Source organism: Molossus molossus, unplaced genomic scaffold (genome assembly GCF_014108415.1).
Source record: "Molossus molossus isolate mMolMol1 unplaced genomic scaffold, mMolMol1.p scaffold_m16_p_10, whole genome shotgun sequence".
NCBI classification, from domain to species: domain Eukaryota; kingdom Metazoa; phylum Chordata; class Mammalia; order Chiroptera; family Molossidae; genus Molossus; species Molossus molossus.
Genome location: NW_023425345.1, coordinates 62393966 through 62406262, shown reverse-complemented (window position 1 = coordinate 62406262; position 12297 = coordinate 62393966). Strand labels below are relative to the sequence as shown.

At 37.9% G+C, this 12297-nt stretch overlaps 1 protein-coding gene across 1 annotated transcript in view; it reads right to left on the bottom strand.

The window, feature by feature from the left end:
- The window catches only part of PTPRR (protein tyrosine phosphatase receptor type R), a 227553-nt gene that overhangs the window by 27276 nt on the left and 187980 nt on the right, over positions 1-12297 (bottom strand). The window contains exons 8-9 of the mRNA XM_036251020.1: positions 7903-7982; positions 7319-7456 (exon numbers count right to left, since the gene is read on the bottom strand). Of these exons, the coding sequence (XP_036106913.1) occupies positions 7319-7456; positions 7903-7982 (218 nt within the window). The remainder of the gene's footprint in view (positions 1-7318; positions 7457-7902; positions 7983-12297) is intronic.

The window sequence follows — 12297 nt, the reverse complement described above, 5'->3', positions numbered from 1 at the left end:
TGCTATCTAGCAGAATATAACCCCAAATCATCACTGTTCTTCTGCTAACTGGACTGATACTTTCAGCAACATTATCTATTAATTCCAAGAATTTATGATTTGGAGGGGAAAAAAAGGTTTTCAGAGGGTCATGTGTCTCTTGTGCAAACAAGTAATTAGCAAACTGTGACTATAAAGATTCTGGACATCAACCAGTTCTTCATAATCAGTAGTTCATAGCCAAAGAAGAATGCAATGCAAACTCTATTTTTATATTCTTTTTTTCTTTGACCCTCCCTCTCGTCCCTACCACGTTAGAGCTATTTGTGTATAAAGATGAAGGAGGTCTAGCTAGTAGTTTAGTGGCCTGAAAAAAAAATATTTTCTAAAATTATTTTCTTTTTAAATTCTATGCATTTAAAATCAAAGAGATTTTGCTCTATGAGCTAAAGACATGTGTCATCACATAGAGAGTGACTCTAAATAAATAAGATGGACAGTTTCATTTGGAAACATTAGCACATGAGAGGAACAGAATGGGTCAGATTGTTTACTATTATTTACTATTGTTACTCTTATTCATGGTGTTCCAACTGAATATTACTAACATAGGCACAGCAATTTAATATAAAGGTAACTTCACCAAGAAATCATTTAATCCCATTTACAATCATTTGAGTTAGGTAGAGCAGAGAGCAAGTATTATTATTATTATTACATCATTTTACAACAGAGGAAATTAAAACCCAGATTTTTTGCGCCCTGGCCAGTTTGGCTCAGCAGTTAGAGCATCAGCCTGCGGTCCAGAAGGACCCGGGTTTGGTTCCTGCTAAGGGCACGTACCTCGGTTGCACTTTGTCCCCGGCCCTGGTTGGGTCGTGCGGGTGGCAACCACTCGATGTGTCCCTTTCATGTCGATATTTCTCTCTCTCTCTCCCTCTCACTCTATCTGAACAAAAAATGAAAAAATATCCTTGGGTGAGGATAAAAGAAACCCAGATGTTTTGCTAGGGGTCTTTGGTAAAGTTCCCTTGGGAGCTAGGACCCTCTGAGCAAATATCACTTTATAAATTCAACTTGTCCAATCTCCATCTCTTATCTGTACATTTGTCTAAAGCTCCAGACATTTATTTCTAGCCACTTAGTAGACTTACCATCCAAAGGTCTCCAGGAGTCCTCAAACTTAACATGTGGAAACAGAACTCCCTTTCTTCTCCCACAAATCCTCCCAAATCCTCCCCTTGCTGTCATCTAGGTTCATGACATCACCCTCCACTCTGTCTCTCAGCCAGACATCCCGAAATCAAACTCTCCCTTAATTCCCCCACATTCCATCAGAAACTAAGTGCTGTGTCTTCGATCACTGGAACTTTTGAATCTGTTCCCTTTTCTCCCACTGCTTTAATGCTGTACCTCATTATCTCTCACCCGGCCCGTTGCTGCAACTGCGAACCGTTGTCCCTGCTTCCTCAAGTCCAAATCCTGTGTCCCGACACCCATTACTTTCCTGACACGCAAATTGCATTATTTCAAAACATCATCGTGGCTCCCTGAAGCCCAAAGGTTTTTTTTTTTTGTTTTCTTTTAGCATAGAACTATATTCTTTGGCACAACTTAACATTCCAGTGTCATCTCCCTTCACGTCCTGCTATACTACACTCAAGCCACACCAAACTGCTCAACCACGCAGGCCACGTGGTTTCCTGTCCGCCTTCCTAAGCCCTGCCGTGTTTTCCTTGTGCTCCTACCCACCCTTCAGGACCCTAGCAAAACGCAGCGAGGCTTTGTGTGGTCTACTTGGCCAGATAATGTAATAAAAATTAATCTTTTCTACAATTTTATCAGATGGAGAAAGGAAGGGAATGAAAGAAGGGAAAACTTAAAATATTGTTGTTGTTTTTTTTCCATATGGCTTTTTAAGATCAAACTGTTTGCAAAGTGCTGACTGGGTCAGTCAATGGGTTAAATGAGATTTATAAGTAAAGTCACGTGGTGAGCTCACACGAAGGATGCATGTAAATACAGAGGAAGAAGGCGGCTGTGTGTCCTTGAGAGAAGTATTGTGTTTAAGCCAAATCATCAAATGACTGCCTCACTTTATGAAAGATCAGTTTGGTACTCTCCTGCTCTTTGAAGCCAACAGTGGGTTGCTTGCTTTCGAATGTCTTATATCATTATTTGGTGTGTTATGTTGGGGCAATAATTCAGTGCATGAGCTTTGGAATCAAACAAGTCTGGATGAAAATTTGGCCTCCATCACTCATTACTTTGAGGCTTTAGGCAAATGGCTTAACCTCTCTGAGTTTCTGGTTTCTCATCCGTAACGGGGATAGCATAACCTACTTTGTGGAGTTAAGAGTGAAATAACTGAATTAATGCATGCACTGTGCTTAGCACATACTTTCAACAAATGGTAATGGGTAGAAAATATCTTCCACAGTACAGGTAATATGGTCATTTACAGCTACTTTTCTCTTTCTTAGAAAGGGATGAGAGAGGACCCAAGTGACTCCCAGAGGTGGTCTGAGGGTTTTGGAAATGCACAAATGCTGACCCCACATTCGGACTGACCCAACTCCAGCTTTGCAACAACAGTTTATGTTCAAAAGAGTCTGACAACGTGTTTTTAATGTTCTCTTTTTTTCAGGAGGAACTCCCTTCTTGTGAATTATCTGAATGAAGGAACTCAATACAATCGCAATACAACTGATCTTTCAGCTTCATTTAGGAAGTTCTCGTTTATACTCGTTTTTATAAAAAATAACTATGAGAATACTGGGATTATTAAATGAGAAGTGAAAATTGTTCATTTATTTATTTATTAGAAAGTAGAAAGGTTCATGAAAATATAAAGCCTGGGAATTTCTAAAGAGAACTCCACCTTCATTTTTTTGGGAGGAAATGATTTTTGTCTATTCTAAACAATGACGCTTAACACAATTGAAAGTTGGCACATTTTTGGTAAACAGCATTTTCCTGGTAGTGTAAAGTCTACTGAGTTTTTCTTTTGAGTCAGACTTCTCAGTCTCATTTTGATCTGTAAAACATCAAAAGTTTCCTCTATTGTATTATAGTTACATCTTCGGAGAGTTTGGATAGAAAGGAAGTTTTATTTTAATTTAATGAATAATCAACAACAAAAAAGTCAAAATTTTTACTGAACTATTTGGGGTTATGACTGGTTACAGGACAACACACATAGAAAATTCCACATAGAAAACATAATTTATTTAACTTTGATATTTCCAGAAGTTATATCCCAGACATTTAGAAAGACAAGAGGCTAAAAATGGTAGGAAAAGAAAACCTTTCCAGTTGCTAAATCTAGTCAAAGAGAAACATAAAAACCTCAATAACCCTTTACTGTGGTCTTTATTTTTATTTTTTTTTTAAGTCTAGCTTTTGCCCTGGCTGGTCTGGCTCAGCGGTTGGAGTGTCGGCCTGTGGACCAGAGAGTCCTGGGTTCAGTTCCCGCTAGGGTCACGTACCAAAAAAAAAAAGAAAGAAAGAAACCTAGCTTTCCACAGATGCACATGACTTTCCTACGGGGAATGTGAACTCTGAGAGTGGTACTAATAGGTCGTTCCAACTATGATGACGTTGGGATAGAAAGGACAAGAGGTGCCCTCCTCCTTTCCAAACTCCGAAGGGAGAGTTCTAAGCATCATCCATGAACTAACTCGGTGTCACACTGAAATACAGATTTATCTCATGAGCACTTCTGTTAGAATGACAACCTTGGTCTTGGGGACAAAGAGGAGCTGGGGCTTTGGCTTATTCTCCAATTGCTCGTATCATCCTTACTAGACAGCAAAACATGTCACATATTACTCAACCTCCAGGAAATGCTTTCTGACCAACAATCTTAGCTGCTTCTATCTTGATGAAAGAAATCCTGGCTCAAGAAGAAGTTAACCAAAGACATCTTTCTGACTTTTTCTATAAACATGAACAAATGCTTCACAAGATTCGAGGATTGAAATGCTCAAGATGACAAATTATGATTTAGTGTACAGTTACTACAACCTGTTCTGTAATCCTGTGAGATACTGTTTCACATGAGTCTTGCCAAGTGTTAATCCTTAATAAATATGCAACATTGACAAGTTAAGACATTTTTCCTGTGGGAAATAGAATTGATTTGTTTCAAAATATTTACATACCTAAACTCACGTAATTACATACCATTATAGTGCTTTGTTGGTGTTCATAATTTATGGTTTTATTTTCATTGAAGAGGAAATAGAATTAGTAAGGGTATGAATGAACTTTGAGAAAACACATTGTGGCAATGTATTGAGAAAATTATAATTAAAACATAGTGGGCAGGGGTAATGCATTTTACTCAGATCTAGGAAATGTTGCAAAATTCTAAATTCTGGGTTGTCAGTTATTTTCTTTTATCCCTCTGTAGGTATTATTCAACAGGTTTTTGTCTTCTATTGTTGCAATTGAGACACCATTATCAGTTACTCTGGTTGTTAAATTGTTTCTGTTCAGTTCCACAGAAGTGTCTAGTTGTAGATTTATTTTGAATTATCCAGCCTAGGATTTACTGTGCTTTTCAAATTTGAGAGCTCATGTCTTTCATCAGTTTTGGGACACCCCTAGCCATCATTCCCTCAAATACTACTTCTTTTTTATATTCTCCCTTTTTCGTCTTCCCAAACATCCATTAGACAGACATAGACTGGACATTTAAATATTGTCCTTTCTGTATTTGTCAACTCTCTTTCATATTTTGGTCATTTTGAGCTTCTAGGTAATTTCCTTAGCTCAATTTTTTAATCCAGTAATTATTCAGCCATGTCCAGCCTACTATTAAACCTGCCTAATGAGGTTTTAATGTTCATAATAGTGTCTATATAATAATTATTTTTTAGGACTCTTTGTTTTAAAATTCTGTCTAGTCTCTTTTGATATTATCTTGTTCTTTTTCATTCAAGTTTATTATTTTATATTTGTGTATTTAATTATGAAAAAAACAGTTTATACTGTATAGTTTCTATTATTCAATTTTTTGTGGATCTACTACTATTTGTTGCTCCTTCTGATTTTTCTTTATGTTTCTTACTTGTGTGTCTCATAATTTTGACTTAGGAGTTGATATTCAGTTGGCCTTTTTCTGGGGAAATTCTGTAAAATAGATACTGAGAGTGTTTGCATCCAAAACATTTTGCCTTTGTTTCTATAAAGTACCACAGAGCATTACCAACCCAATATTACTTCTTATATGAATTATTCCACTTGGTATTTCCTGGCTTTTAAATTCTAAATACTCAAGAGAACCTTTTTATTTATCCTAAGAGAAGCGAGGACTAGGATAGATTAATTTCCTATTATAGTCCTACTTTGGTAGTGGGTTTATTTCTGTGGTTCACCTTTTCACCGAAGGCACAGCCCTTGCGGGAGCTCACTTAATGGAAGGCCTCAGTTCTAACTCCTGGCTTCTGCGAGTTATAGGCTTTGTCTCCATTTCTTGTATTGTCATTAAAACACATGTGACCTGCAATCCTCTGGTTTCATTCCTTTTTTTCTGTTTTTTTTTTTTTTTTTATTCTCACCCGAGGACATTTTTCCATTCTTTGTTCAGGTAGAGTGGGAGGGAGAAAGAGAAACAGAGAGAGAGAGAGAAACATCGACGTGAAAGGAACACATAGAGTGGCTGCCACCCGCACAACCGACCAGGGCCAGGGACAAACTGCAACCGAGGTACGCGCCCTTAGCGGGAACCGAACCCGGGTCTCTCAGGACCGCAGGCTGACGCTCTAACCGCTGAACCAAACCGGCCAGGGCCTTTTTTTCTGTTTTTAACTGCTGGGATTTCCTTTACATTTTTTTTTAGACTCTGCTATACCTAATATTGCGTATTTTACCAAGTATAGCCGATTTAGCAATGGAAAGTTTTTCAGGTTATCTAGCCTGCCGCATTACCTAAGTTCTGTAGATGGGTACACAAAGAGCACACCTTTTAACTTTGAAGAATCTTTTTCTACCATGAAGGTAAACTGTCACAAATACTAAACAACTGTGCCGAAATTGTCAGTGGCTTAATATGTTTCATAGATTGAGAGTGGGTAAAACAGCTGAGAATATTGTGGGTTATTTTTATTATGCAACCTCAGGCTTTCATATAACATTAATAAAAATGCATTTATTCAGCAAACCATGTAGTTAATTAAGTATATACCTTCATCTACTGGTCAAAAACATACTTTTTTTTTCCAAAATAAATTTCACAGAAAAATCCTTCATTTATTGTAGTAAAAATGGAATAGAACAACAAACTTTAAGCAAAACTTATAAATTATTCCTGTGAGCCGGGATTTTCTTGCCTAGCAGTGGGATTATATTATACTCAGCGTTACAACTCATCAAAGTGGTAGCAGGGAAAATTCAGTTTTTTTGAATTCTTATTGTCACGGGAAAGCCCTAATGTAGTACTTCTGACAAGAAAACAAATACAAAAGCTGACTAAAATAAGACTAAACTATGACAACAAGGGGACAAGATGCCCTAAAATGTAAGCAGTACCTAGGACAGCACCCTTTGGGAACTACACAATTTTGTTTATCTGAGGCAAAATACAGAGGAGTATTCTGTCTGTAAGCTAGATCCTTAGAAAAGATGACTAGTATGGAAATAGTTTTTTGTCTTGTCCTTGGACTTCTTATTGTAAAGATATTGAGAAATTTGCTCCGTGTTTATAACTTCCTTCAAATCTTTCTTCAAATCTCACTCTCAGTGGGGCTCACCCCACGCACGCCATCTAACACTGCAGGTGACTTTTCTTTCTCAGCCCCTCCCTACAGCTAAGCACACCCTCGTCTACTTTCTCCCCTATAGTATTTATCCCTTCTGAGATTTTTATGAATGTATTATGTTTATTGTTTTTTTGTCTCTCCTGCCAACCCCAAGAAAGTTAAAATCTTTCAAGGGCAGTGATTTTTGTGTGTTTTGTTTACTAATATATTGCCAACAACTAAAATAGTACCTGTCACATAGTAGGTACAAAAATGACTTGAGATACAAATGAATATTTTTTTTATTTTGCTGCTTCTAAGTTAAGGTGAGAATGCATGGTCCATTTTCTTACTGAGACATGTGGATATGTGTGAGAAATGTGTATTCAATATATACTGGTTTATCTGAAAGAAAGTCGTCATCCATAGAATACCAGCAATTACCATTTTGGGACGCATGAAGTGACCTACCATTTAAATGTCTTCCAAGTTTCCATCTTAAATCTGTTATGAGGTACACGGCAATTTTTCTTACACAACATGTCTTCTATAGCAACAGAAAATATATAACATTTAGTACTTGGGTAAAGCCATACCTCATTTTTTTCTTTGAGTTTGGTGATCATAACAATCACGGGACTATCTTCCTGCCAAACCATCTGCCAGAAATCATTCACGGTGTTGATCATGGGGCCCTGCGTGGCGATGAACGCTTTCTCTTTGCCACTGTAGCCCTGGTTCAAGTAAAGATACAAAACATTGTCTTTGAAGTTCACGCCTTGCACTGAAAACTTAGGTAAAATATCTTCAGAACAAAATAGCTCTGCTAGTCTCGAAGCAAAACCGATTTCTGTGGCTTAACTGATCTCAGAGCCACAGTGCACACGGCTGTTCTCCCAGCGGGCCAAGCTCAGCGTGCAGGATTGGCCGTCACGACGCTCAGCCCTCGCCGGAGCTCCCCATGTGCAGTGTGGCCACAGATGCACAGGAAGGAAGACTCGTAAAAAAGAAAACCCCATCATCAATGTCGATTAGGACTAAGCAAGCAAACAAACAAAAAACGTGCTAGTAACCAAGTTAAGTCAAAATTAATCTATTCTAAGGGAAAATATATATAACCCAAATTCCAAGTAGTCAGCTGACATGCTCATCAGAAAGAGATTGATACTGATTTACTCACCCTAATATAATTAGCATTAATGTAGGTGCTCAAAGAATCAGTTACATTTTTTGGTCTTAAACACACTCTGCTGAGGGGATCTAATGAGGAAAACAAGAAAGAATACATTTAGCTGATATATATTTAGTGCATTTAACCACATTGAATACATTACTCTTTTTAAAGTTTCTTAGATCACCAACAAGCAGTACATAGTGCACCTGCTAACTTACATATTGACGGCTGACATGTGTCAGTGTGTGTTATAGTGTCTGTGTGTCCGTGTCTCGATGCATCTGTGTTTCTTGAGGGACATTTGGGTCCATCTTGATCCCTGTTCCTGATATAAATCTCACTCATAAGCCTGAGATGGTGAGTTTATACTTCCTGCCATTTTGTGTGTGTGTGGGTTCCTGATTCCTGACCCTCTTTCTCATTTGTGCTCCTTTTCTTGTTCTTTGTGTTTGGAATTTACACCACATCTCCCCGCTCGTCTCTTTTCGGTCCTGCCCAATGATAAACATTTGTTCTGACCCAAATCCCCTCTCACTACTGGGAAGAAGCTGTCTTCAGTGACCAGATGTTTGTTTAGTGACAGCACACCTATCTGAATAGATTATTATAGTGTCTTAAAGTCTAAAACCACTTTCCGTCAAGAAATTGAAGCGCTCTTTGTGAACTGTGCTGATATGGAAAATGTGGTAGTTATTTTTACCAACATTTACATAAGTGAATTATGATCAAATCATCCCTTTAGGGTTTCTTCAACCTGCTATATGTTGAGCCTCTTGAAGGCAAGAATGGAGAGTTTTTATTATCTCTATACAACCCGTCTAGCACAGTGCTTATATATATAGCAGACACTCAGTAAATAACTATGGTATTGATTTGAATGGCCCCTTGCATTTTCCAAAAAGATAGTTGTATGCATTCCTCTCTAGCAGTTGTTCTATTGATCTTCTTCTCCAAAAAGGCAAATTCTGAGAGTTTTTTATGTACCCACCATTCCTAACTCCTTATCTACAATTTAGTTCTTGTGTAGATTCCAACCTATCCTAATCTTAGTATTTTTCTGCAGACAGTTACTAAACCCAATGAGCCCATTGTGTGTGTTTTCAATGACCTCTCTGTGACATTCAAAAATAATGACCATATATCTTTTTTGAGTTCTCTCCTCCCTTGGTTTCTGGGTCACAACATTCTGATTTTCCTGCTAACTCTTCGATGGTCTGTTTTCAATCTCCTTTTTATTTAATCTGCACCCCGTTTTCTTTTCTTCTTTTTGGTGGTATGTGCCCCTAGCGGGAACCGAACCTGGGACTCTCTGGTCTGCAGGCTGACGCTCAACCACTGAGCCAAACTGGCCAGGGCAATCTGCACCCCCTTAATGTTGCTAATTCTAGGATTCAAGTTGGCCCTCTTCTATGATCATTTGACACTGCCTTGTTAGTTAATTCATTCCCATGACTTTATTATGCATATCCTGAAGACGCCAAAATGTTTATCTTAGACTACTTTCTTCAGTTATAGACATGTTTTTCTATTTCTTATTTCCTTCTGGATATACCACAAGTTTGTGAAATTCCACATCCCCAAGGTATTTTCACTATCCTTCTGTTATTCTTTGTTAGGTGTGCCACCCCAGCTCCAGAGTCCATGCAGGACAACTAGTTGTCCTTCTTGACCGGACCCTCCACATCCAATTACTTCTATGCTCTCTGTTCTATCTCCTGACATGCTCTGGGATCTATCTGTCCTCGCTCTTCCCATGGTTGTCTTCTTAGACTAGAACCTGAGATGCCATCTGGTCATATTGCTTTCAATCTTATTCTTCTCTGATCCATCCTTTTCATAGCTTGCAAGGTGGTCTTTATAAAACAAAATCTGACCACGTCATTCCCTTGCCTAGATGCCATCCCTGGATCCTAAATGCCACAGCAGTATTTCTCAAACTGTTATCTGTAAATCGTTTCTTCTGGAGCATATAGAATTAGGTCATAATTTATAAATGAAATTATCTTTAAAACAGAAGTTTCAGTAATCAAATAATATTGGAAACACTGAATTCAACAAAGTTGAACCGTGTTCTTCTTCTTACTGCAGGACTTTCTAGGTTCTTTATTATGCTCATGTATTTTGTAAATTTCCAAGATGATCTTACATATAAACTTATTTGTCCATTGAACTCATTTTATTATGAATACTTATTGACAGTTCAGACAGCCAAGAGCAGCATTACCCAATAGAACTTTCTGTGACAATAAAAATGTCTGTCTCTGTGCTGTCCAAAATTATAGCCACTAGCCATGTATGGCTATTGAGCCCTTGAAATGTGGTTAGTATGAACCGAAAAACAAAATTTAAATTTACAAAACCATATGTGGCTAGTGGTTGCTCTGCTAGACAGTGCAGGCGTAGTGGATGAAATCCAAGCACCTTAGCAGGTCCAGCAGGTCTATCTTTCCCTATTGCATCATCAATAGCCACTTGTTCACATGTGCCATATGCTCTCTTTACACAGACCTAGAGACATCTCCAAACCATTCCATGTTCTTGCAAATGATGGCCAGAACAAATAGGGTTCTTTAATTTTATCTATATTGTTTTATATTAGTATAAATACATTGACTGCATGAACAAAATATACAAAATATATATTATTATATGTCATTGTTGTACAAATAATTTCATATTAATATATGGTCAGTTTTCCCCCAATGCTTTTGTGATTTAGGATATAGACATAGCTTCATCACTAATTGTTTATGTTGTAAAATAATTTGATATAAATTTGACCTCAGCACTTTCATCTACCACTTAGTGTTCTGAGCTAGGCTGACACTGTCCTCAGAGAAGCAGCTGTAATTTAATTGGTTCTTGGCCATCCATATTTCTGCTGCAAAACATTCTCAAAATTATATAACCTCACTATTTATGCACAAGCTGACAAAGCTTCTAGAATTGAAAGTTTATTGCATATAAATGAACAAACAAAACAGAAACAAACTCATAGATACAGAGCACGTTTTGTTGGTTGCCAGAGCGGACGGATGTTGGGGACGGGGTGGAAAGGGTGAAGGGACTGAGAAGTACAGATTGGTAGTTGTCAGATAGCCATGGGGACGGAAAATGCAGCACAAAAAATATAGTCAATAATATTGCAACAACTATGTATGGTGCCAGGTAGGTACTAGAAATATCTAGGGGATGTCAAGTATAACAAAGTGTCTAACCACTATACTATACACCTGGAACTAATAGAAAATAATATTGCATGTAAAAAAAAAAGCTTACTGTAGATCAAAACAATAAAGACAATTAGAACATTTAAAATCTTGATCATTTGCTAACCATTTTTAATGTAATATTTCAAACTTATCTCATATTACAGTCTAAAATAAGCCATGAGGAACAACTTTGCATACCGGTCCTAGCCTTTTTCTGATGATTTTTCAGCCAATAATGTGGCTTGTCCAATTACTAAACTATATTTTGTGCAACAGCAGGGGTGGGGTGGTACTTGGGCGGCAGACATTTTGCACAGAAAACACATCACGTGCAGCGTCAGCTGCAGCACAGGTGCCCTGGCTCAAGCAGTCCACCTGGTTCTGGGGACAGAAAAGCTGACGCAGTTCTCCGCTGTCCTCCGGGCAGGAAACAGAGAAGGCTGGACTCTGACATAATCCTAATAATTGTCAACTCCTTCTGAGATTCCAGGGGTAAATATAATAACTGCAATGGATATCTGTGCCCTAGTTACTTATGTTTGGTAAATTTAAACGAAAACATCTTCAGAGAGACAGAGAGAGACAGCAGTCCTAACACAAAGCAGTTTCATCCCATTCAGCCAGTTATAGTCAAGAAATAATCTTGCACAGTGACTATACCTTAGGTACATATATTTAACTATATGGACCAATTAAAAATATGCTGTAGTAGAGTGACTTTAACAACGTGTCTCAAGTCCACCAGAAAGGGAAGCCCAAAGACACCATATTTCTTGCTATCACTATATATTTGAAAAATTTGTTGTCTTATGAGTGAGTTAATAGACTAAATTATGAAGACTCCACTATTTCAATGTCAATACTTAGAAAAAAAATCTTTGTGGTTCTATCTTTCCAGGGCTATTGCCATGAGATGTTGGTGGATTTTGCCAAAGTCCCAACTATGGCTGTTAGTTTAGTGATTGAAGTTCTACTTCTTCTCCAAAGTATTTCTGACACTCTAGTCAGGATTAATTACTCAGTCCTCTCCACAGTCCTACATCACTTGGACCAGATCACTATCTGGCTCATTACATTGAATGTAACTACTCATTTACATGTCTCTCCTCTCTAGTCCGTGACCACCTTGACCTTACAGACTGTTCCTTATTCCGTGCTAGCTCCTGGCATCCGGCTCATATCCTGGCAC